General features: G+C 45.6%; 2 protein-coding genes across 2 annotated transcripts in view; both read right to left on the bottom strand.

Annotated features, from left to right (window-relative positions):
• Positions 1 to 27,246, bottom strand: part of IGF2BP2 (insulin like growth factor 2 mRNA binding protein 2) — a 127,255-nt gene that overhangs the window by 88,426 nt on the left and 11,583 nt on the right.
• LOC122754265 (myosin light polypeptide 6) lies at positions 24,813 to 25,755 on the bottom strand. Its single transcript, XM_044002527.1, has 2 exons — positions 25,738 to 25,755; positions 24,813 to 25,469 (listed from the first exon to the last, which is right to left on the bottom strand). The coding sequence occupies exons 1-2, from the start codon at positions 25,738 to 25,740 to the stop codon at positions 25,017 to 25,019; spliced, it is 456 nt and encodes a 151-aa protein (XP_043858462.1). The 5' UTR covers positions 25,741 to 25,755; the 3' UTR covers positions 24,813 to 25,016.

Raw genomic sequence — 27,246 nt, 5'->3', positions numbered from 1 at the left:
CAAATTGGTTGCCATGGCAAGTGTAAATTGATTCTAGAAGTATTATTTTTGATAAGCATATTCCAAAAAAAAAAAAAGAGGGGAACATTTGTAAAAGTTTTCTTTTTTCAGAAAAAAGTTTTCTTTGAGATTCTGTTGTGCTTTAACTTGTATTTAAATATGTTCTGATTTTTCACAAAAGTAATTGTATACTAAGTAAAAAAAAGGTATTATTTGAAATTGTTGCATACTTATATATTGTGTTCTGAGTCAAGATGTATTCACATTTTTTGCAATCATTTATTATCCTCAATTTTAAATCCATATGAGACTTGGATTATGGGAACTTATCATTTAAGACATTAATTGCCTTTATTCTGAGTTATCAGATGCCAGTTGGCCAAGATGCCATCCAATCACAAGAGGAATACATGCAAGAGCAGACACTGAACTGTCACATGAGGGGAGACATGCATGAAGTCAAGGTATGGCCGAGGGAACGGCTTTTGACAAATGTTGAGGTTGGATTCTCTTGGTTTAATATTTTATTCTCTTTTTCCCCACAATATTGTACAGATGGCTGGAAGTATTCATCCCACCCATCTCACTCCTACACCTGGCTTCTATGCTCCCTCCTATATGCCTGATGCCATGGACATCTTAATCCCATGGATCTGATTAAGTCTGACTCAGTTTCTTCCAATATGTTTGGTGGCATGGACATATATTCCATCCACCTATTTTAAGCCTAGCATACTGCATGGGCAGTACATATTGCTCAAGTGTGGGAATGCTCATATCCCATCATTTCTCTGTTCTTTTATGGTAACCCCCATAATTATCTCAGGTGTCATGATAAATACAGTGTTGAATTTGGCCTTGACACCTGTTACCAATTATATTAGATTGTCTAATTTCTCATAATGGCATGAGGATAATTAGGCAGATGATGCAAAAAGTGATGAAACAAAGATAAAAATTATTTTTAAAAATTAATATCGCAGCAATTGTCTTCTCAATTACTCTCCATGAGGGGGGACTATAATAATAATATAATTTTAAAGAATGGTTCAATTTTTGTTTTATTGTATGTTTCACGTGTTAACAACTAAGATTCTGTATTCCCTTAGACATGTTTTTGAGAACTTTCATTGTTTGATTTGATTATTGACAAAGCTATTTTAAAGTTGTGTTAAGCTCAATTTTGTAGGAAATTTTCCTGGCTGATTACCAGCATCCACACATCAACCCCTAAAAAGACTTCCATTCCACAACTACACCTAGAGGACATCTGAGAAAAGACTTTCAGAGACTTTAAATGAACAGTTTTGATTTGTTGTTTTTGTTTTTTTTTTCTCTTTCTGTTATAATATACACCATCTGTAACATGTATTCTCTGCAGAGGCCCTCCCTTTGCAAGGACTAATGTCAAAGCGTCGGTTCATGAGGACAAAAAAAATCGCCCCTCTGGACAAAACTTTCCTCTCTTCCTTTTCTATATTGTTGTTCACATATTATTAGTTAGCAATAGTTATTATATTGTTTTTACTGTTCCGTCAAGGAAACATTTTGTTTCTTGAGGAACAACAGGGGGGACTGTAACGATTGGAATAACGCCACCTGCTGGATACTTACTGTAGAAGAGTTCTGCCCATGAAGCGAAGGTCTTTGAGGGCAAGACCAGGAGTCAGGAAGTGACGCGGGCTAGTGGGAGGAGGAAGGAAGAGACTGGCGCTGACTCTGGCTCTTTCCTCTGGACTCTGGCGGAGAAGGGAGCTAGAAATGTGCTCTCCCTTTAATAGATAGGAATCTAGGCCTTTTTCTCTCTCTTTACCAAATTCTTATTCTCCTTAATAAATGCTTAAAAGTCTAACTCTTGCTAAAGCTTATAATTTATTGGCGACCACTCATTAGATATTTTAGACAGTCTAGCTAGAATTTTAGCCCTTAACACTTGGCTATATTAATGCAAGAACAACAAATCCAAGCCCTGCAACAAACCAAGCCCAGGAGGCAGGCCCGCCTCCTCCCCCCCCACTTCCTAGAGGGGGTTCCCCGGTTGTTTTCAGAGAGCCCGCACTTATATCCAATTACCAACAGCAGCCCCACTGATCCTCCTTCACGCTCTTCCTCAGTTGATCCAACATAAAAGAATTATGTGGCCCTTGGCTGTCAACTTCATCACAAAAGATGAGATGAGGGAGGCTGTAGTGAGTATAATAATTGTCTACCACTATCTAATTTGTAAAGGTCTCTCCCCATTAGCCCTTTAAGGAGTCCTGTCATTCCCACTTTCCAGATGAAGCAGTTGAGGCTTAGATGAGCTAAAATAACCTGCCCATGACCTGAGACCAGAGAGTGTCTGAGCTGGGAAGGGAATGAACCAAGGCACGATTTTTATCATTACCTCAATCCAACATCAAACTCAAAACAATCTTCTTGTTCTCCCTGAGCAGAGCAGAAAGATCCTCCTGCAAGGGAGCAGGGCCGAGGAAGTCCATGGAGAAGACCCAGAGAAAACAACATAGACGCTGTTCAATTTGACAGAATAAGCATGGATTCCACTTGGCAGAAAGGGCCCAGGCACGTCATATTTCAAGAGAGCAGCTGGGTTTGTTGTGGCCCATGGGACGGGTTGGCTCCCTACCTTCCCTAGGACTTTTGTGGTCTCCCAGCTCTCTCCTGGAGCCTCTTGGAAAGAAACCTCTGAAGCTTAACATCCTTTTGGCACCTGGTGTCGTGGACAGCTCCCCAGCTCTGGGCCCAGGACGACTCTAGCCTTGCCTCCAGTGTTGATTACCTGTACAGTCTGGGTTAACCACTTCATTTTCTGGCCTTCGGTTGACTTATCTGTAAAAGCGCTCTTGCTCTCACTCATGTTTGCTCGCTCGCGCTCGCTCTCTCTCTCTCTCACTCACACACACACACACAGCATAATGGCTCTCCCATAACATACTCCCCAAAGGCCCTGGTCTCAGAGAGCTTACACTCACATTTAGAACTCCTCTAAACCCATGGCTAATGGGTACAGATACCTTTCCATTTACCGAGAGCCTTCAGGAGACAATGTCTTAACTCTCCCCCTTAGCCCCAGTGTGACTCATTCAGATCATGGGGCAGTAGCCAGGTCGGGGCTTGGTGAGGCCTCACAGCCTTCCCACCCTTGGGACTACATAAACTGGCTTTCATGCAACCTACCAGGGCCATGAAAATGATTCACCTCTGCAACCACAGGTTTTCAAAAGGGTGTATCTTGCAACTACTGGGTGTAGTAGAAAGAGCTTAATTAGAGCCCAAGGCCTTGGGTTCAAATCCCTGGCCCTGCTTCCCTGAGCTTTAGAATCCTCATCTTTAACAAGCTAAGGTCGGATTACATCAAGGATTCTTATCCTGCCCTCCATAAACTTAAAAATTTTTTTTTTAATTTTCACCCTACCCAGCGGCCTTTGCAATCCTGTGCATTTTCTTTTATGCATCTCAAAACACAATTGGGAGAAGGCTGGAGGGGGCCAGGGCCCAGAAAAGGTCAGAAGCCCCTGGCCTTAGATGAGCCCTAAGCTCCCTTGCAGGTGGAAGATCATAAAACCAAAGGAAGCCTCCAATGTGCTCAATCCTCCCTGATCAAGGCTAGACTGGGAAGAGTCTAAGGACAGAAGCCATTTGTCACCCCAAGAGAAGACCTGAAGGAACCTTAAGAGAAACACAGAATCCAGATGAGTCCATTAAAGACCCCATTGTGCTCTCCTAGAACAAACTTAGAAGTTATTAAAACTTTTTTTTTTGGTGGGACAATGAGAGTTAAGTGACTTGCCCAGGGTCACAAAGCTAGTAAGTGTCAAGTGTCTGAGGCTGGATTTGAACTCAGGAACTCCTGAATCCAGGGCCGGTGCTTTATCAACTGCGCCACCTAGCTGCCCCAAAACTTATTTTTAAAAAGCTGAAAGAACTGGGTGGAAGGAAGGTGATCTGTGACTTCCTTGGCACAGCATCTCTCCTATATACCCACATGTTAAATATTAATATAACAAATATTATATATATGTTATATATATATATATATATATATATATATATATATATATATATATATATATATATATATATATATATATATATATAAAAATATAGGAGTCACAACCACCCAGGGCAAATTCATTATTTCCTTGTTAAAGTTAACTTATGCTTTTAAAAAATGTAACAAAAGTTCAGTCTCTTATCCAATCCTCCCCTGCTCTTTGTATATTATAATGTTAGTTTGTTAATGATTATTAAAGTCATAATAAAAAGAGAAAAAAAATCTTTAAGAAAACAAGAGCAGTAGTGGACATGTTACAGATTCCCAAGCACTTTGAATACATCATCTCAATGGGATCACTTCCCTCTTACTGAGGAGGGCACCTCCATCCTCCAGACATCCAGGCTTCTCAACCTCTACTCTTTAAACCAACCCCACATGGCCAACCTGGTACCAAGTATTGGTTCTACTTTCATTATCTGCCTCTGATGCTTGCAGGCCCTCTTTGCAACAGTCTGCTGGCCGGTCTTCTTGATTCCGTTCTTCTCTCCTCATTCAGATCCATTGTCCAGTCAGCTAAAGCCATCTTCCTAAAACAGCTCAGAGCTTGTCACTGCCCTACTCAATAAACTTCAATGGCTCCCTATTACTTCAAGGATCAAATATAAAATCCTGTTTGCCTCCTCGTGCCTTTTATGTCCTGATCCCTTAGTACCTTTCTAGTCTCACACTGTGCTCAGGTTCCAGTAACACTGGCTTCTGTGCTGTTCCTCCCAGGTAACACTCCATCACCAGCTCTGGGCATTTTCATTGGCTCTCTTCCTCTGCATGAAATGTTCTCCCTCCTTATCTCCATCTCCTGGCTTTAAGACTCAGCTAAAGTCGGGGCAGCTAGGTGGTGCAGTGGATAGAGCACTGGCTCTGGATTCAGGAGGACCTGAGTTCAAATCCAGCCTCAGACACTTGACACTTACTAGTTGTGTGTCCCTGGGCAAGTCACTTAACCCCCATTGCCCTACCAAAAAAAAGACTCAGCTAAAGTCCCCCCACCTTTTCCAAATGGCCACCCCTTCCCTCCCCCAATCCTAACATTGAACACTGTGCCTGACACACAGTAAAGCCCTTTAAAACATGTGTGCTAGTCTTTCAAACACAGTAAAGCTGATACTACAGATTCTAATACCCACATTTTGTAGATGAGGACAGAGATAAAGGGACTAGCTTTGGATCTGGTCTCCACTAAGTACTGGGAGGTAAGATTTGAACACAGGTTTCTACCAATTCCACTGTACTCCATTAGCCTGCCCAAGCCCTAAAGCCACTTCCCAGTTTCCTTACATGAGAATTCCTTCAGGAAAGCTCTCAGAAAGCAGCCTAAAGGATTACTCTTGTCCGACTGCTTTCCATTTTGTCCATGCCCTGTTCAAACTATCAAGAATTTGGAAGCTCAGATAACTGGTTCTCAGGAAAAATGAAAACACAAACAAAAATCGACTGCGTGTCTGGGAGGAGCAGGAGAGGACCTCTCAGGCTGGCATTGGAGCCTCATTAAATTAAACGTCCACTCGTTGGTTACTGGGCAGGGATTTTCCCAAGTGATTCACCTTGTGAGAATGTTCACATTAGGGACAACAGACATTTCCTCACTATCTTCCTGCTGAGGGCCCTGCCTCCATCACTGCAGGGCTGAAGGGAGCCCTGACGGGTTTGGGCCTGGGCATTTAGGATGATTATTTGGGAAGAAGGAAAAACCAGAGAAGAGAATAGACAGAGCAGAAGGGAGGCCCTCGGAGCTGGCAGACCAGCCACAGGATGGCTCTGGGAGTCACATGTTGACTACATCACATATTTACAAAGAAAAATAAACTGTACAGAAGAGAGCTTCATCGTTTGGTACGTGATCCTACTTCTCTGTTCAACCACACAGATGGAAATGCCCATTTTACTTGGGGTGTGTTAAGTTCAGAATAAAAAGAAACAGCTTTTTTAAAGTTTATTGGCAGGGGCGGCTAGGTGGCGCAGTAGATAAAGCACCGGCCCTGGATTCAGGAGGACCTGAGTTCAAATCCAGCCTCAGACACTTGACACTAGCTGTGTGACCCTGGGCAAGTCACTTAACCCCCATTGTCCAGCAAAAAAAAAAAAAAAAAGTTGATTTGCACAACTGGACAAAAGAATTACAAAAATCACGACAGCTAATCATGGCTCACATGTGGATAGTGCTTTACAGAGCTCATCTCATTTGATCTGCTCAACAACCCTGGGAGGTCAGGGCTGTCATTCTCTCCATTTTACAGATGAGGAAAGCAAGGCAGATAGAGGATCAGTTACCCAGCTGCTAAGCGTCTGAGGTCACATTTGAACTCTGGGCTCCCTGACTCCAGGTCTCACACTCCACCACCTACTGTGCCATTGAGGGCAACACTAGAGGCAAGGATGTCACATAGGGGGCCATTACTATTGTCCAGGTAAGAAATCACATGGCCAACCTGGTACCAAGTATTGGTTCTACTTTCATTATCTGCCTCCGATGCTTGCAGGCCCTCTTTGCAACAGCCTGCTGGCTGATTTGAGGCTAAAAGGGACCTGTTCATTTCAGAGATTAGAAAACCGAGGCTCATAGAGATGAAGTGACTTATCTGCCCAGGGTCACGCAGCCAGTATGTGGCAGCCAGGGGGTTTCTTTTATGTGGTAGGAGATGCTTAATGAATACCTGTTAAAGGGGCAGCTAGGTGGTGCAGTGGATAAAGTGCCAGGAGGACCTGAGTTCAAATTCAGCCTTAGACACTTGACACTTACCAGCTGTGTGACCCTGAGCAAGTCACTTAACCCACACTGCTCCACCCAAATGAATGAATGAATGAATACTTGTTAAAAGGCACTGAAATGCTGAGGCTTCATTAACAAGCCCTGGGCCAGGGTTGGAAAATACCCCTGAGGTAATATATTCCCAAGATGGGGTCACCCAAGAACTCTGGGGAAGCATGGAGATTGCAATGGCATCAGGGTCATTCAAGAGGCCACAGGGTATTGAACCCAAGCCCTGTAGGCTCCCAAACTTCAAAGCTGGGACTCCAAAGACTGATTAGAGGTTGCCTTCATATTTCTGACAGCCTCCCTTGGCTTAACGTGAGGGGTTTCTATCATTCTGCTCAGGAATGGGTCCTACCTCCCTGGGGTTTTGTGGTAGAAAAGTGCTCGGCACAAAGTAGGTGCTTTGTAACTCTCTCCTTCTTCACACTCTCTCATCAGCCAGATATTAAATTACAAGGCCATGCTTTCCAATAAATGACTTAAAAGTTTAAAAAAAACCCAGCAAAATCAATCAATACATCAGAAAAAATCTGCAATGTTCTGGCCCCACGTACCTCTCACCTCTGCAGAGGTGGAAGGCGGGGGAGTCTGCTCCCATCTCTTCTAAGGGGCTAGACTTAGTCTTAGGAATTTGGCACCATCCAATTTCCTTTTGGGGGGCTGTTCCTTCTTTTACATTGTTACAGTCATTGTATATATTGTTTTCTTGGCTGAGCTTGCATACCTCACCTTTTACATATCTGTGTGTGTAAATATATAAGTAATGTTGTCTCTCCCCAAAGTGTAAGCTCCTTGAGAGAGCACAGTCTGGCTTTCCTGTTTGTATCCCCAGCACTTAGCACAGTGTTTTAAATATAATAAGCCTTAATAAATCTTCCTTCCTTCCTTCCTACCTCCCTCCCTCCCCCTCTCCCCCTGACACAAGTTGACAATGGGACCAGCAGGTTGAGCCCCCTTGCCCAGGGCATTTGGCCAGTATGTAGTAGAAATAGGATTTCAACCCACATCTTTCTGACTAAGACCAGCTCTCTACCCACTCCACCATACTGCCTTCCAACACTCCCCTTACTAATTCAGAATATACCCGTTTCTGTACTAACTCTGGAAAAAAAAATTAAAAAACAAAAAAACTTTGCTGAACAAACCAACAGTATAAACAGATCTGAAGGGGAAAGTTCCAACCATAAAAATAAATACTTTCGCAGAAGGAGGGAACTGCTGTGCTAAGACAGGAGTGGAGCCCAACCCCACAGTCACCCTGAAACAGATCCAATCCCAGGAAGGTCTCACCAGAGGAGACCCCCCAGAGCCTCTGAATCAGCTGCTGTGCCAGTGTCATCTGGCTCTCAGATCACAGTCTGGTGAGAGGGCTGAGCCCTTGGCAGGGGGGGAGATTACAGGGGTCTCTGCTGGTGCTGAGGCAGAACTTGGGTTTTTCACCCCTGCTGGGAATCAGGAGGTAGGCTTGAGTAGCAGTGGCCCAGGTGGGGGAGGGACACAGGCTCGTCAGAGCTGACAACCACAACACATAAAGCTGGTTGATGAGCAAGTTGGTCTGGAGTCATCTAAGAATAAATACTTTCATAACCCGGGGTGGGGTGGTTGGGGGACTCTCATTTGTTATCCAAACAGACGATGAAAGAAAGGCTTATAGTTTTGTCCCTGGGGACCTCCCAGTGTGAAAAATTCCCTCTGCTGATCCAGATATCAACTCCTTCCCAGAGGTACACAGAGATTTAACAACTTAGTGCTTAATAAGTGTCACAGGTGGGATTTGAACCCAGGTCTTCCTGACTTCAAGCCCAGCATTATATCCAATACATTATTTGATCCATTCACTGAAGGTCCTGGGGGCAGGAAAGATACCTCTACCTATATTTAAAAGGCCTGTATGCTGGACGGTTCAAACTGAAGGGGGTGGGGATGGCACAATAAAGGTTAAGAACCTTTGTTCTGAACATAATCTGTCCCAATTCCCTCAATTGTTAATACTCTCTCTCGATTTCCAATAAAACTTTACATTTGCTTCCTGGATGTTTTGCATCTATGTGTGTGGGGTTTGAGCCCAGAAAGACTGGCTGCAACTTGAGGACAGGCCCCCCTCCTGGGGCACTGGGACTTGTCCACAGAGAATCCGCCCCTGGGACTCTGATGAAGACATCGCCCCCCTCCCCAGAAGGCCTGAACCAGGACAGTTCTCCTGAGCGAGCATACAAGGAAGGGAACTCAAGCCAGCCAAGCTCCCCGGCTCACTTCTCAGCCTAAGCCACCAGCCAAGGGAGGCCTTGCCCAGCCTGGCGGCCCAATGGGCAGCACGCTCCGGCCCCGGCTAGGAGAGCCCTGAAACTCAACCAGATGCTCCCTGGCTCAGCTGACTGAAGTCATAAAATCTTCAACGAGGCCCCTGCCCGCCTGTCCGCCTGTCCGCCCGCCCTGGCTCCAACATGCAGTTGACAGGTTTGTGAGAGCTTGGCCAAACCCTTCCCTGGAATGAACCGCTCAGCACTGAGGGCACAGGAGACAGAACCACCAAAAGCCTTCTCATCTTCTCTCCACTCCAACCAACCCCCCACCCCCACCCCAGATGGCTCTGGAGGAGGGAGTGAGGTTGGTGACCTTACACTGCGGCGCAAGTCATGACATCACTCCAATATCGAGGTCCTCTTTGCAAAGGAAGGACGAACTACAGTTTCCTATTTACCATGTCTATAGCTTGTAATTAGATTGTGAAGGGCAGCTAGGTGGCACCACAGTGCCTTGGAATCAGGAAGACTCATCTTCATGAGTTCAAATCCAGCATCAGACACTTACTAGCTGTAGGACCCTAGACAAGTCACTTCACCCTGTTTGTCTCAGTTTCCTCATCTGTCAAATGAGCTAGAGAAGGAAATGGCAAACAGCTCCAGTATTTTTGCCAAGAAAACCCCAAATGGGGTCACAGAGAGTCAAATACAACTGAAATGACTGAACACGTGGATTGTGAGTTCCTCAAAGGCAGGGACTTGTCTTTTGCCTTTCTCCAAGGATATTGGATAGCACAGTAGACAGAGTTAGGAAGACCTGAGTTCAAATCCTGCCTCAGATACTAGCTGTATGATCCTGGGCTATTCACTTAACCTGTCTGCTTCAGTTTCTTCAACTGTAATATGGGGATAATAATAGCACCTACTTTGCAGGGCTGTGAGGATCAAATGAAATAACATTTGTAAAAGCACTTGGCACAGTACCTGACACACAGTAGGTACTTAATAAATGCTCATTCTCCTCTCCCTCCCTCTTCGTAACCCCAATACTTAGCCCGGTGCCTGGCCCATGGACAGTGGTTAACAAATGCTTACTGGCTGCTTACCAATCTTCCTCTACCCTCACGAGATTTCCAGGGCAAATCTGGGAACATGAAGTAGGTTTACTGAGAAGGCAGAGGTAGAGGTGGTGGTGTGTGTTTTTTAGGTAATGATAACAGACGAGTACTTGGAAAGAATGGTGCATTTGACGTCCAAGGACCCAGGTTCAAATCCCAGCGCTGCCACTTACTACGTGTGTGACCTCAGCCTCAGTGGGCCTCTTGTCTAAGACAGGCAAGGAAGGTGATATGTGCATAGTAATTCACAAAGCATTTATTAAATGCCGGCTAGAAAAATGAGACATATCTTGGAAAACCAATGCTTTTAAATTGGGGAAAATCTGTTTCTCCCCATAAGTCATGGCTAACTACAGTATGGCATAATTCTGGGGAAACAGGACCTCTCCCAGTGACGGAGATAGCAAAAGGACTCTTGTTCCCAGCAGAAGCATCTGGACTTTAACAGTATTAGAAGATCTGGCTTTCCAACCTATCAGCCAGCAGGCCCAGATCACTTCCCATAGGCAGCCAAGGACATGGGTTCTTTGCATTTATTTCTATGCAGTTTCATCTTATTAGATTTGAGCCAATTGTTCTGACCCATCAGGATCTTTTTAGATTTTGATTGTGTTATCCAGTGTAATAATAAAATCAATTATTATCGTAAGAAAGATGTGAACAAAATTCTATTGTGGCAGAGGTCAAAAGGAGATAAGGGCTCACTGGACCTTATTCTCCAATCCCCTGGTCAGTTATGACCTCCTTCCGCTCCCCACTGACCCCCCAATACAGCATTTTGTTTGCAGCTCTCTCAAAAGGCAGGACTTAAAGGGGGAAGGATGTGTTGGGGTTTTTGACATTTTAAGTAAAAACCTTGTTAACAGAATTCTTGGAAGACCTATTTATTAGCTGTTGAAATTCCTGGCAATACCCCTAGATGATGCTGCAGGCTCAGAAATGAGCTTAAGCTGGAAAAATCAGAAAGGGTTTTATTTTTCTTATCTCAGAACATATCCCTACAGACTAGCACTGCCAGATGCCCAAATGAAGTATAAAACAGTTAACTGTAAAAACTGTCTGGCCCTGGAAAAAAAATAAAGGAATCAGGCAAAACATCAATGGGTGAGAAGGCCCCCAGACCCCATCAAGTCTAAGTGCTACCTGAACAACAATCCCCGGCGGCTTCAGTAGCATCAGCCCCCACAAAGTGGTTAACCAGCTTCTGCCTGAAGAACTCTGGAAGGGGTGGTCCATCCAACCCTGGGGCAGGTCTACTCATGAGGACATTTTTATTTTATTCTAGGACAGGAGAACACTGTACTATCACATTTGGAGAGGGGGGGGCGGGACAGTGAGGGTTAAGTGACTTGCCCAGGGTCACACAGCTAGTAAGTGGCACGTGTCTGAGGCCAAATTTGAACTCAGGACCTCCTGAATCCAGGGCCGGTGCTTTATCCACTGGACCACCTAGCTGCCCCCATAATATCACATTTAAATATGGAAATAGTCTTGATAAATTTATTTCTGTAATTTCTCTCCAAGTATTTCTGGAATCCATTAGGAATTAGCAAAGATGTGTCTCTATTTGAAAACTCTTTCTCCCCAGACACCTCTTTTATTTCCGAATAGCAGACTGAACCCCAAACCAAATTTAAGGCCTTTCTTTTATAGCCTTTAACAGAGTCCAAAATTTGGTCAGAATCAGCCACCACCTTCTAAAGTTCTCATGGAACACACCAAGAAGCGGACGAAAATGAAATTTGGAGCCGTCAGGATGGCTTCTGCTCTCCCAAAAAGGGAGGTAAGACAAGTCAACAGGCATTTATTAAACATCTAATGTCATGTGCCAAGACACTGTGCTAAGTGCTCATCTCTGAGCTGAGTAATTCAATATTTGCTCAGCCATGGGGGTAATGTCCAACGTCAGCCCAAGGGGCTGGCTAATGTTCACTCTTTGGCATCAGCCACAATACAGAAAAAGAATCTTATCGATGAGGTATGAGCGACATAAATGATTCCATTAGACTGTAAGCTCCTTGAGTGCAGGAACTGTCTTTAGCCTCCTTTTGTATGCCCAGTGCATAAGACACAGTCCCTGACACATAGTAGGTGCTTAATGAATGTTTACTGATTGACTGTTCCAACAGCCTTGGCTCTTGGCCTCCACCTCTTGGAACCCCTCAAGCCTTTCCAAGCCCTTCGTTGTCTCCTCCTCTGCCTCCCCCACTTACTGGAGCCTCCATCCAAAAATCATTTTCTATTTGTTTGGTACATGCCATATTTACTTTTTTCTGTGTTTGTGTTGTGTTCCCCATGGTAGAAGGTCAGTCAGTCAACGGGGGAAGAGAACAAGCATTTACTAAGGGCCAGGCACCACGCTGACTGCTTTACAAATATGATCTCATTGGCTGCTCCCAACAGTCCTGGGGAGTAGGTACTACTGTTATCCCCATTTAGAGATGAGGAAACGCAAGCAAACTATTCTCAGGACACTAGATGGCGCCATAGTGCACAGAGCGCTGGGCCGGAGTCAGGGAGACCCATCTTCCTAAATTCAAAATCCAGCCTCAGACACTTAGTAGCTGTGTGACCCTGGGCAAGTCACTTACCCCTGTTTGCCTCAGTTTCCTCATCTATAAAATGAGCCGGGGAAGGAAATGACCAACCCCCTCCAGTATCTGGGCCAAGAAAAGAGTCGGACATCACTGAAATGACTGAACATAAAGAAAAGTAACAGGTAGCCAGGTGGCACAGTGGATAAAGCACCGGACCTGGAGTCAGAAGGACCCGAGTTCAAATCCGACCTCAGACACTTGACACTTACTAAAAAGAAAGATAACTAAGATTAAGAATTGCCCCAGGCTCACACAGTCAGCAAACTCTAAAGTCAAATTTGAAAGAGCAGTCTTCCTGACTTGCAGCCCAATGCTATAACCACTGCCCCACCCAGTCTTTTTTTTTGTTTTGTTTTGTTTTGTTTTTCCAGCAGTCTTAAAAAGGAAGCCTTTACTAGGCACCATGCTAAGTGATGGGGATCCAAAAAAAAGCAAAGTCAGACAGGTCCCTGCCCTCCAAGAGCTTACATCTAAGGGAATGGTTGAAGTCTCTGCTCTCAGGGGCCACACACAGTAGCAGCTGCTTAATTAATGCTGCGTGAATTCAATCAAGTCAATCAAGAAAGATACTCCCAGCTCCAGGGGATTGTTGTTATTGTTGTTGTTTACACGACAATAAGCATTAATTAGTCCCAGATCCTCAGATCATCTCAGGGCTATACACCAGATAGGAATCAGACATTTTAATCAGGATCAACTCTTGGGGAAAATTTAAAAGCTGGTATTAAGACCCACTTTTAATGGCTCCACTTAATTACTGTTTTCAGTTGGAATTCCCAAGGGGAGAAATTTTCAGTCAACAAAGGAGATGAGGCAGCCAGGACTGGCCCTGAAACCAGAGGACCTGATGAAAATCCTGCCTTGGACATTTACCATTTGTGTGACTCTGGGCAAGTCATTTACCTCTTTGTGCCTCAGTCTCCTCAGGTGTACAAAGGATGGCTGAGGTCCTTTTCTAGACCTACAGCTATAATTCTGAGGAGGGGCAGAGAATCTAAAACATGGGGACCTAAGTGCTAGGGGGACTGGTCCCCAGAAAGAATGTATATTTTGTTATATTTTTGATGTCATGGACAAGTCAGACTTATTCAAATGTCAAACCTGGTCAATAAAAAGTGGCTGGGTTTTGGAAAGATTCCTATCTATTATGTAGATAACATATAATCATGATACATGCAAGTGATATTATCTATTGTATCTGTTATCTCTCCAAAGAGGAGAAATTGCACCTCCTATTTCTTCTCTGCAGAAGTGAGGGCCTGTGGGTGTGGACCTCTGCAGCAGGCTTATGTTCCATGTTGGCTTTAATTTCACTAAACTGCCTTTTCCTCCCTTCATTTCCCCTTTGTTCCAAGGGATGGTTCTCCGGCTAAGGCTTTGGAAATGAAATCTAAAAACAAAATCTACCACTACTTTTGATTGATAGGTAATACATATTTATATTTTATAGTAATTGACATTCATAAGGTGCTCCGAGGTTGGCCAAGAGCTTCACATTTCATCTTCATGTTATTATAAATGAGGGAGCTGAGGTCAGCCCAGGGCGGGACAGCTACTAAATGTGTCTGAGGGTAAGATTCTAACTCAGGTCTTCCTGACCCCAAGTCCGATCTTCCAGCACTCTCTCTATGCCACCTAAATAACCCAAGAAGTTGGAGCACAGATGCTCCAAATGTCCCAGTCTGCTCTTTGCTCTCACCTCCATTGGGCCTCTTACAGCAATCCATTAATTTAGTTCTTCTCGGGGCAGCTAGATGGCACAGTGGATAAAGCACTGGCCCTGGAGTCAGGAGGACCTGAGTTCAAATCCGGCCTCAGACGCTTAATACTTACTGGCTGTGTGACCCTGGGCAAGTCACTTAACCCCAATTGCCTCACCAAAAAAAAAAATTTAGTTCTTCTGTTGCCCCAGTTACAAGTTACCGACTACTGCCCCAGCTCTGGCCCAGAATGGTGGCTAAGGGCTAACCAGGCATCTCAAATACTGGCCAGGCCCTAAAGAGGTCCCCTTGGGCTTCCATTTGTGCTTGGAAGCACAAGGGGCCCAGAATCAGAATCCAAAAGACAACACAGGGCCTTTAATTTCATTTTAATTTCCATCGAAATCTGTGTGGCTGGTATGTTCAGAGAGAACTCTAGTGTCATCAAACTGCTGTTTTCTCAGACCTCTGTGGAAAAGCCCAAAGTCCTTCCCTCCTCTCTGTAGTTTCCCATCGTGTGAAATCTACACTTTTTAAGGCTGCCGACTTTCAAGGGGAAGTCAAACAAGCAGGAGTATTCTTTGGTTCCTCTAAAGAAAATCATCTTGACCTTCTAGCGCTCTCTCATGCCTTGCAAAGGAAAGACTTTGAAAGGTGTCCAAGCGGTGTTTGGCTGTCCTCAGCCATCATCATGCCAGACTCACTTGAAGACACTACGAAAATACCACCAAGCCATGAATTCTTCTCACTGAAGTAGTCTATGGGAATATAAGTAACTGCTCCCATTTGCCAAGACCCCCCCCCCAATCAAACTCTGAATCTAACAGATAATTAAATCAAGTTTAATTAGCTTGATAAATAATAAATATTATAATAATATAATGTAATAACAATATAAATAAACTGGAGAAGAGCTTAGAACGATATAGGCAAAGACACTGAGTTAATGGTAGGCCTTTTCGCCTCGAGGTCCCATTCCAGGGACCATATATGGCCCAAGAAGACTGACAGCAAGGACAATAACTCGTGTTAAAATGCAGGCAGAAGCATCAGGTGGAAAAACAGAAAAGTATGCATGCATGAACTCAGGGTCTGACTGATCAGTGCTATAGGAATGTAATCGAATACTGATGTATCCTAACAAATAATGGGTATGAGCAATTCAGAGAAAGTTGGGAAGGAAATTACTTATACTGACTTACCTGGATAGAGCACAGGGATTGGAGTCAGGTTCAAATCCAGCCTCAGACACTTAGTGGCTGGGTGACCCTGGGCAAATCACTTCACCCTGTTTGCCTCAGTTTCCTCATCTGTAAATGAGCTGGAAAAAGAAATGGCAAACCACTCCAGAATCTTTGCCAGGAAAACCCCAAATGGGGTCACAGAGAGTCAGACATGACTGAAGTGACTGACCAACAACAAATCTGTGTGCACATCCACTCTACACATGCACACACACACACACACACACACACACACACACACACACGCACCCCATCAGAAACACAAACTCCTTGAAGGCAAGGGATGAGTCATTTCTGTCTTTGTCTTTGCTTCCGAGGAGCCCAGTCCAGTGCCAAGCACATAGTAGGTGCTTACTAACCAGAGTAAAGAAAGCAGAGCCAAAGGGACAAAACACCCAAAGCAGTGAGTATACATGAAGACGACCAAGGTCAGTCAACAGCACTCAAATAGGAGTGAGGCCATCCTTTCCGCATCCTCCTCTGTGCCTGGTAGCGCCTTCCAGGCAGGGACAACATTTTTTACTCTTCACATGCCCAGCCCTTAGCACAGTGTTTGGCACATTAATGTTGCTTGATGCTTGATGATCGACAGATTTCTTCTAATAATGACTTAATAATAACCCTAGGGGGCAGCTAGGTGGCGCAGTGGATAGAGCACCGGCCCTGGAGTCAGGAGGACCTGAGTTCAAATCCGGCCTCAGACACTTGACACTTACTAGCTGTGTGACCCTGGGCAAGTCACTTAACCCCAATTGCCTCACCAAAAAAAAAATAATAATAATAATAATCCTAAATTTTTTTCGGGGGGGGGGGGGAGGCAGGGCAATGAGGGTTAAGTGACTTGCCCAGGGTCACAAAGCTAGGAAGTGTCAAGTGTCTGAGGTCAGATTTGAACTCAGGTCCTCCTGAATCCAGGGCCAGTGCTTTAGCCACTGCACCACCTATGTGCCCCCCCCATCCTAATTTTTAAAAGTAATTTTTACAGGTTACTTAAGGGAGTAACCAGTAAAAGGGAGTCTCTCATTATTTCAGGGAAAGGAGAAACATTTGTTATGTCACAAAAATTTTCAACTGATTAAAAAATAATAAAAATAAAATAGACAAAGAAGCAAAAAGAGAAACGTCTTTTTAGTACTTTGTTTATAAAGTACTTTCCATCATCTCACTGGATCCTCCCCTGTGAGATGGATACATTTTACAGATGAGGAAACATTCGGTCAAGGCAGTTAAGTGACTCTCCTAGAGTCTCACAGGCAGTAAGTACAGAGGTGAGGTTCAAACCCACATCTCACCTTACTCCAACTTCAGCCATCTTCCACACCACCTCCCCACCCCACCATGCTGAGTTTCATTATCTGAGAAGTAGTCAGCCTTTCTTGGCCCTAAAGAGACCCCTCTCCAACAAAATCCCCTATCTGTGTGCGGCTTGTGATTACCACTGACTATGGGGTGTCACCAAAGTCTTAGGGCGATTATAAGCTACTAAAGCTTAAACAGGGGAATGACTAAACAAGCTATGGTATACGATTGTAATGGAATATTCTTGTTCTCTAAGAAATGACAAGCAGGATGATTTCTTTTTTTTTTTTTTTTGCAGGCAATGGGGGTTAAGTGACTTGCCCAGGGTCACACAGCTAGTAAGTGTCAAGTGTCTGAAGCCGGATTTGAACTCAGGTACTCCTGAATCCAGGGCCGGTGCTTTAACCACTGCGCCACCTAGCTGCCCCCAAGCAGGATGATTTCAGAAAAACCTGGAAAGACTCATATGAACTGATGTATAGTGAAGTGAACAGAACCAGGAGAACATTGTGCACAGTGACAGTGTGATAGCTCTTAGGAGCAATTGTGAATGACTTAACTATGCTCAGGAATACAATGATCCAAGACAATTCCAAAGGACTAATGACGAAGCCGACTATCCACCTCCAGAGAAAGAGCTGATATTGATTGAACACAGACTGAAGCATGCTACTTTGAGCTTTCTCCTTTTTTTACTTGTCTTTTTATGTAAAATGACTAATATGGTAATGTTTTACATAACTGCACATGTATAACCTATACTGATTGCTTGCAAGCATGGGGAGGTGGGAGGGGAGGGAGGGAATGAGAGAGGGATAGAATTTGGAACTCAAAACTTTAAATAATTAAAAAAAAAAAAAAACCTCTCTCCCCTCTGCAAGCCTCTGTGGCCCAAACCAGGTTGAAATGTAATTGGGAAATGTCTAACAAAATAAATCAAAATACAATACCACATAAAAAAATAAAATTAAAAAAAAAAACTTAAAACAGGAAAACTCAGCAAGCAATGGCCCTCAAAATGTTAGCTCCTCAATCTCCCCTCCAAAAGAGAGGGGGTCATTTTTGTCCTTAAAATATCTGGGACTCGGTTTCCTTGTCCACAAAATGAGAAGGCTGGTCCAGATAACCACTACGGTTCCTCACAGCTCTAGCAATGGATGAACCAATGATGTCTGCAATCAATCAAGCAACAGGCATTTATTACTGTGTGCCAAGCACTGGGGCTACAAAAAGACAATTAAAATGAGAGGTCTCAGAGGCCAAGGAATTGCCATTCTATTGGAGCACACATCAGTACAGACAAAATAAATACAAGGGTTTGGGGGAGGGAGGACATCAGCTCGAGCTGAGCCTGGGGTGGGGGGTCACGGGAAGCCAGGAGGGGACACTCTCAGGCCAACCTGCTTTCTTTGAAATAGCTTGAGTTTAAATTCAAACCAGGCCAGTTCCCTAAAGATTCAGAACTACATAAAATGGGTTCTTTAGTCACCCGAGCCCTTGAGTTTTGGGGTTTTGTTTTTGTTTTGTGTTTTGTTTTTTGCAGGGCAATGAGCGTTAAGTGACTTGCCCAGGGTCACACAGCTAGTAAGTGTCAAGTGTCTGAGGTCAAATTTGAACTCAGGTCCTCCTGAATCCAGGGCCGGTGCTTCATCCACTGCACCACCTAGCTGCCCCCAAGTTTTGGGGTTTTTTAAATAATATTTTTATCATTATATTCCAAAAGAATGGGTTTCCCTTGTAATCCTATGTATTTTAAGCATTTAAAAATAGGATTCTGGGAAGGGGTGACTAGGCTTTCCCAGCCTATCCAAGGGGTCCATGGCCCATTCAAGTTTTGAAAGCCCAAGTGTTTAATTTTGCCAAAATCCCCCCCCACCCCTTTTAGGCAACCCATGATCTGGGTATGACCAAAGATCACTCAGAAAGAGGGCACTGGCATAGGGAGAAAAAAAACCAGTCCAGCTGCATCTACCCAAGATAAATGACTCAAGCACCCACCCACAGAATTCCACCCACCCACCCACCCATCCCCCCTTGGAGGCAACATCACACAGGGAAAGGTGTCTTCCTTTTCCCAAATGGCTCCTAAGGAAAGCACCCAATTGTCAAGGCTGAGAGATTTGTGGGCCAACAGTCCATGCGGGCCCAAGAGCCCACCTCCTCTGATCCTTGACCCCTAGCCCGGAAGGAGCCGCTGGTGTCCACTGCATTCCAGAGGAGGCCTCTCCAGAAAATCCATACATTCCAACCCTTTGAGCAAGCTTGCACAGGCCCCCCCCCCCCCAGCTTCAGGATAGGGATGGCCTCCTGAGGCAGAGCTGGGCCTCCCTGAAGTTCCCAGTCCCTCATTCCCCTGGGGCTGCCCAAGGAGAAAAAGCTGGTAGGGGGTTGAGCAGGCCTGCAGGAGAGGAAGAAGAACCGGAAGGAAGAGGCAGCGGCGGCAGCTGAACGTGGGGCACACAGGCCACAGGCCCTGGCTAGCTTTAGAAATCAGAGACGTGTGGTGCCCTCTTGCAATCAGTCATTTTTTTCCTTTTTTTTTTTTTTTTTAAATACATCCACTCCCTGTGAATTCCTGGACTTCCACCTGGGGCTCTAACCTGTGAGGCCTGTGGTACACTAAGACAGCCTGCTCTTTTCTCTGACACTGAGCTGATTTCAGTGTCAGAGAGGCCTCCAGCCACTGTCATCTCAACATGAACATCCCCTCCTCCCAAACTACCCTGTATGACACAGAACCACTCTGGAGTTAGGGGAGGTGTTTCCTGTCTCCCTGACTAGAATAGGAACTCCTAGCAGGCCGACATCCTTTCATTCTTTGGACTTATATCCCGAGTGCCTAGCACAGTGCCCCGTACAGCAGAGGCCTGATCAATGTGAGCTAACTCTTCCATCTGGCTAGCATCAAGAAGCCTGGTACCATGAGAGGTTATATGACTCACCCCGCATCACAGGCAGCAAGCACTGGAAACAGGATTCAAACTCAGACCTTTGTCACCGCCAAGTCTAGCACTCTAGCCACTCTGTCACCCAGACTGGAATTCTTGACTTTAGGTCTTTATCTGCTGTTACTCCTATTATCATTATTAGAAAAACACCCTCAAGTAACCAAACCAATGATACCCAGAGCTTCCTGAAGTTCCACACAAAATGGGTGAATGTTCCAAGAATCAGGCCAAGGTCAACCTGCCCTTGAAAGCAGCCGGAGTTCTTTGTCCCTTAAGACTCAGCATCTCCATCCAATTATGTTTGGATTTTTTTGTTTCATTTTCCAAGGGGAAGAAAAATCGAGCACAAAAAATGATAATCAAGACAGTTCCAGAACATATTCTGAAAGCCTGTCCTTTCTGAGGGCTGGATAATCATTTCAACAATTTTTGTTTTATAATAAATCCCACAAACTCGGGTCCTATGGGTTCATTTTAAAAAGTATCACCCCTGTGTTAAAAAGAAAAACCAAACCCCCACAATCCCTTAGCCTCTTTTGTGGGCCTCCCTTCCATCATCTCTAAAAGTATTGGCCTCTGAGGCTCCTCATAGCTCTACACCCTCCATCCCCTGCTCAGAAGAGTTCTATCACTTGTCTGTTAGTGCCAACAAAACTTAGAAAAGCAGAACAAGTGTCGATGAGGGTATTGGTCATTTCTGGGACTGCACGGGGTGCATTTTGATGGAAGAAGGTCCTGGGTCTCCTGGGGGGAGCCTAAGGATGCCTTCTCAGAATGGGGGTTGATTCCCTCAACCCCTCAAGGAGGCCCCCAAGTCAAGAAGGCCCAGGCTGGCCGGCCTTTGGCTCTGTGACTGGCCCCAGCCTGGCAGAAGCCCTGGCCACCTCTGGGGGATGCGCAAGATGGAAGGGGGCTACAATGGCCCAAGTGCAAAATGACCTAGGAGGACTCATTTGGCAGGGGGGCAGCTCCCAAAGGAAGAAGGAGCTGTTTTGTCTGGCTTTCCCAGTGCCCCCGGCCCCGCTGCTAGTAGACGTCTGCAGGCCTGCGTTAGAATACAACAATAACCATCTCAGCTCCCATTTCTATGGCCCTTTTCATGGGCAATCCCCATCCCCCTCAATGCCCTTCCTCTGTCGATTTTCTCCGGTTTACCCTGGATATGGATTGTTTGCACAGAGCTGCTGGCCCCTCATCTCCCCCATCAGACTGGCGATTTCTTGAGAGTGACCACTAACTGCCTTTGCTCTTCTTGGCCGCCCAGAGCTTAGCACAGTGCCTGGCACATAGTAGGTGCTTAATAAATGTTTAAAATAAGCCCTGCGGTCTTACTGCAGCCAAGGTTTAGGCAGAGACTCGAATGAAGGGGTGACATTGGCTTGCAGATGCTCTTTAACTTTTTTTTTCTTCTCTAAACCTTTTCACAGCTGGAGCTTGTGATACTCTAGATTTTCTTTGATAAATTTAAAAACAGGATTCTGAGACAGGCTCCCTCAGCCATAGCAGACTGCTACCACCCAAGGGCCCCAGGCCACCAACAGCATGAGGAACCCCTGCCCCAGAAGCTAGAAACGAGCCCCAGCCTCTTATAGGGGGGCTTTCTGCCTGGCGGAATGGCACCCAAAGCCAACTTCAGGGGGATCCTCGGAACCAGAGCGACCCCTCCCTTCTCTCCTTTCTCTCTCTCTGCTCTCTTTTCCTTCCCCCCTTCCTTCTCTCTCACCCCTTCCTTCTTTCTTCCTCTTCCTCCCTTTCTCTTCCCTCTCCCTCCTCTCTTTATCCTTCTCACCTCCCTTCTCTCTCTGTCACAAAAGCTGGAGGCATCTATTTCATATCGATGTAAACCTTTTAATTTATATTAGAATTTGCACTGATGTCTTTTGTTTTTCATTTGTCTTCATTTCCTAATACATACCTCTCTTCTTTCCCCTGACCCAAAAATATATCTTGAAACCAGAGGGGGTAAAAATCAATTCAGCAAAAGTAACCAGAAGGGCCAGTGAATCTGACAACATATATAGCATTCCTCACCCCCAGTCCTCCACCTCTGTCCTCACCAAAGAGGAGAGAGGTTTTGTCATCTCTTTTTCCAGCCATACACTGAGTCCTGACTTTTACGAGAAAACAGAAATACTGGCACCCCTTCGGGAAGTGCTCTGAGGGGCCCCTCTGCCTCCCTGCCCAATCCCTCCTCATGCTGCGGAGAAGAGCCCTGGGTTCTTTGCCAGGAGAACACAAGTACCAGCAGGCCTTCCACCAAGCCAGAACAACTCCATAAGGGTGGGCCCCCCAGAGCCTATTCTCAGCCTGTTATCAAGAGATCGGCCTAAGCCTGGTGATGCTCACCACCAGGCTGACACCTCCCCCGCCAAACTAGTCACTCTCACAGACCCCAATCAATGTGAATGGTGAAGGGCAATTCCCATATCAAGGAAACCACCCAACCTGGGTGATTAGGGAGACAGCACAGAAATGCTTACTATAGGCCGGGTACTGCCAAGTCCTAGAGATATAAATACAAACAAGAAAAATGTGACCCTTCCCTCAGGAAGCTTCCATTTCAATGAGAGAAGCCCAAACACCAAGGGAACAGTGGTAATTACAAAAGTAGGCGCAGTTCTGAAGGACCTAGGTTCAAATCCCACGTCTCACCCTTATAACCTCTGTGACCTTAGTTAAGTGGCTCCACCTCTGTAAGCCTCAATTTCCCCCTCTGTAAAATTAAATGGTTGGACCCGCTGAGGTCCCTTCTAGCTCTAGATGATCCTATGTTTGGCCAGGGACTACAAGATGGTCTGTCTCTGCCCTTCGGCCTGGGAGCCTTCAGGTTCAAAGGAAGAAGGAATGTTCCCCTTGGGCATTTCTTTTTTTTTTTTTAAATTTCTTTTTTTTTTTTTAGTGAGGCAATTGGGGTTAAGTGACTTGCCCAGGGTCACACAGCTAGTAAGTGTTAAGCGTCTGAGGCCGGATTTGAACTCAGGTACTCCTGACTCCAGGGCCAGTGCTCTATCCACTGCACCACCTAGCTGCCCCCTCGGTCATTTCTTCCCAGTAATTTTTTTTCCTTCCCCCTCCCCCCCCAACCAAAAGCTAACACTCACAGAGAAACTAGCCCATCGACAATTTCAGGTGATCAACATGGCAAGAAGTCCAAAGTGAAAGAGGCAGGCTGGACCTTGCACTGAAGGACAGCAATGTCTCCACTGTTCCGTGCATTTATTTCAAAGATTGGACACATCTCGGTGCAGCAGATGAGGAGATGGAATCAAGACCTGGGTTCAAGTGCAGATGTAGACACTTTCTAGCTGTGAGCCCCTGGGCAAGTCATTTCACAGTGGTCTGCCTCAGTTTCCTCATCTGTACAAGAGTGGTGATAATAGCCCCCACCTCCCAGGGTTGTTGGGAAGATTAAACAAGATCACATCTGTGCAGTTTTGCAGACTTTAAAGCATCAGAGAAATGAGAGCTAACATTATTCTGTTTTGTCCTCTTCCCTTTTTTATTCATTGTTATCAAAGATGGCTCTCAGTACGGAAGAAAAAGGCTGTGTTGGGAAATGAGAGGATGTAAAAATGAATTTTGTTTAAAAAGGTAGTCGTCGGGGCAGCTAGTTGGTGCAGTGGATAGAGCACTGGCCCTGGATTCAGGAGGACCTGAGTTCAAATCTGGCCTCAGACACTTGACACTAGCTATGTCACCATGGGCAAGTCACTTAACCCCAATTGCCTTACAAAACAAAAAAAAAGATAGTCGTCTACCCTTAAGGTGTGGGCCAAAAGCCATGTCATTTCATCATATAATCAAGGGATTTTCTGTTTTCAACAAAAAATTCTAGCTTTTAAGGTCTTGCTGTCAGGAGTTTGTAGGAGTTTTTTACTGAAAATACTCTCATGAGGGAGAAAGAATATATGTGGATAAAGAATGCAGTGGCTAGAGGGCTAGCCTAGAGATCAGGAAGATGTGGGTTCAAGTCTCCCCCTGACTCAGTGGCTAAGTGACCAGGGACATGCCATTTTCCATCTCACAGTGTAGAAGCCCCTCTCTGAAGACCATCAGTCACAAAAGAATGGCTGCCTGGCATCAGGGGTGGAGGTTTTCACACAAGGAGCTCCCCAGATCTATGAAATCATAAGCCTGGAACATAAGTGAATAAAGAAGTGAACAAGCAAAAATATAAATGAGTAAATAAACTGGGAATAGCTATTTTGAGGGAGTGGGGCGATAAGGGTCAAGTGACTTGTCCAGGGTCACACAGCTAGTAAGTATCAAGTGTCTGAGGCTGGATTTAATCTCAGGTCCTCCTGAATCCAGGGCCAGTGCTCTATCCACTGTGCCACCTAGCTGCCCTGGGAATAGCTTTAACTGAGAAAGTAAAAGATGGCAGGTGATCAGTGATCATAGCATCCTTCTGGGCGGGCAAAAAGACTAGCTCCCAAGCAAGAGGGATGGCAGAAAAGAAAGAGGTTGGTCATTAATGCCAACATCTGGCAAAAGACTTCAACCTTCCACAAGGGAAGCCCCGACCCAGACACCCCACTTTACACCATAACAGAGAACAGTAATTGTAGTAGAAAACATGCAGAATTCCCACGACTTATGAACCCCACCCCATCAGTCAGTGGGGCAAGGATCATACGATTACAGGTTCATCTCCTCTGGTGCCTTCGTTGTACAGGTGAGGAAACTGAGGCCCAGAGCAGTCAGGTAACTTGCATGAAACCATAGAGGCAGTAATCAGGCAAGCCCAGGCTCCAAAGCCCTCACTCTGAATATCCAGATAAGTTTGCTTCTTAAGAAGAAAAGTGGAATCATTCAGGTTGAGGCTAGAACACAGCAGCGGCATGCTTTTACTTAATAATACTTTTTTTTTTTTTTTGGGAGCAGTTAGCAAGTTTAATTTGGTGAAAGCAGAGAGCAGGTAGGCCAAAGAGGACATGTGGGGGTTGGAAGGAAGGACGTTGGTAACCCTGACAATATAGTTAGTTGCTTCAGGGGTGAGAGGATCATTTTCACACTGAGAAAGTTAGGGGATTCTTTGTGGAAAGGGGACTTTTGTTCTCAGCCATTCAGCACCATCCGGACTAGCTCTTCATAGTTGATACAACCGTTGCTGTCCTCATGCCCTGCCACCAACACTTCCACTTCTTCCTCGGTCATCTTCTCACCCAGAGTGATAAGGACGTGCCGTATTTCAGCACCCATGACTGTGCCGTTCCCTTCCTTATCAAACACCCGAAGCCCCTCTACATAGTCTTCATATGTGCCCTGGTCCTTATTCTTTGCTACGGTCTGCAGCATTGGCAGAAAGTGTTCAAAGTCCAACACCTTCACATTCATCTCATCACTCTTGGGATTCCCTAAGACCTTGAGCACCTCAGCATTGGTGGGATTCTGGCCCAAGGCCCGCATCACGTCCCCACACTGGCTGTATAAGATCTTTCCATCCCCTGTTCGGTCAAACAGCTGGAAGGCCTCTTTGAACTCAGCAGTCTGATCTTCTGTGAAGTCACACTGCAGCCCAACAGAGGAGAGGAGAGGTCAGCATCCAGGCCCCTCCCCAAACCTGCCACCCCCCCCAACGTCCGGCTCCTCTGCGCCCCTCCCTCCCTGCCCTGGGCCCCCAATCTCCACAGGCGGACAGCAGCTCCCACACCCTAAGGCTAGGTTGCCCTGCCCCTCCTGGGCGCCCTCCAGCTCCCCCAGCCCCCGGCAGGCAGCCCGCTCAGGCTCCCTGTCTGTGCACCCCCATGCCCCGGGCCAGGCCTCTCCCGGGCCCCACCATCTTAGCCGTGCAGCTCTGTCTCCGCTGCCGCCTCCGCCGCTACTGCTTAATAATACTTTTATAAACAAATTAAACCAAAATGGGGGGGTCCATTTCCCCATCCAGGCACAACCCCCCCCCCACCTCAGAGAAGGATCAACCTGTCACCTTGTGGCTCCCTTCCTCATTCACCAAAAGGCCAACATGGGAGCTCTGGAGTCGTTTTCTGTCACTGAAATTACTTTGTATTTCCTTCGTATATCTTGTATTTCAAGGAACTCAGCATCATGGACAGAAAATCAACTCCCAAGTCTGGGAGAAATGGGATCAAGCCTTGCCTTGGACACAAAGTAGCCCCATGACTCTGGGCGAGTCCTCTAACCTCTGGGGGCACCAGAGCATGAAGACTTTCAGCTGCAGGGAGGCGGGTCTCCCAGCAATGGTAGGAAGAGTTACACAGGGGTTGTATTTATTTACTTAGCAGTCTCTACAGGCTGTCCATTTCCCAGACCCCCAGGAGAGCTGATCCATATCTTCGCCTCTCTTCTTCCTCTTCTCTCCCCCACTCTGTCATCTCCTGTTTCATTCCTTCCCATGGTCCCAACTACTGCCCCTTGCACATGACCCTGAACTCTCTCCCGCTGCCCTCTCCTCCAATGGTCTCTGAGCCATCTCCACCTGAGCGTCTCAGCTACACCTCCAATCCACCATGACCAAAGGGAAACTCATCACTTTTTTCCAAATGAGAATGAAAACAACAGCAATGGCTAGAAATTACACAGTGTTTTAAGGTTTGCAAAAGCACCTTGCAAAGATCACTAATTTTATCCTCACTACAATCCTGAGAGATGGAAGTGTGATTGTTGTCATTTTACAGATGAGAAAACTGAAACTGATAAGAGTGACTTGCAGACACCTGGTGTCGAAGTCAGGATCTGAACTCAGGTCTTCCTAGAGTCCAGGTACTGTGCTCTAAGTATTGAGGCAGCCAGTAGTTTACGAAGCCTATTCCAACTGTAGTCCATTGAACACAGAGAGGTCCCTCCCACATTTGTAACCCTGAGGCCGTGAACTTCTTGGGCAGATACAACCTGTTTCATTCCTCCTAACACCTTTGGGGAAGGGGGGCTGTATAAGAAACACTTTTTTGGTTTGTTTTTTGGGGGGGGGCGGGACAATGAGGGTTAAGTGACTTGCCCAAGGTCACACGGCTAGTAAATGTCAAGTGTCTGATGCCAGATTTGAATTCAGGACCTCCTGAATCCAGGGCCGGTACTTTATTCACTGTGCCACCTAGCTGCCCCCAGAAGAAATACTTTTAAAAAATGGTATTCAGATACCATCAAGTTCTTTCTCTGTAGATGGATTGCCTTTTTCATGAGTCCTTCTGATAGTATCCTGCTCATCATTTCTTACAGCACAATGGTGTTCCATCCTAATCTCATTCCACAATTTATTCAGCCATTCCCCAATTGATAGGCATCACCCCAATTTCAAAATCAACCTTTTTAAAAAAATCTCTTTTAG

The sequence above is a fragment of the Dromiciops gliroides genome, chromosome 4, assembly GCF_019393635.1.
Source record: "Dromiciops gliroides isolate mDroGli1 chromosome 4, mDroGli1.pri, whole genome shotgun sequence".
In the NCBI taxonomy this organism is placed as follows: Eukaryota; Metazoa; Chordata; class Mammalia; order Microbiotheria; family Microbiotheriidae; genus Dromiciops; species Dromiciops gliroides.
The sequence above is the reverse complement of the archived record's forward strand: the minus strand, read 5'-3'. Positions and strand labels throughout refer to the sequence as shown.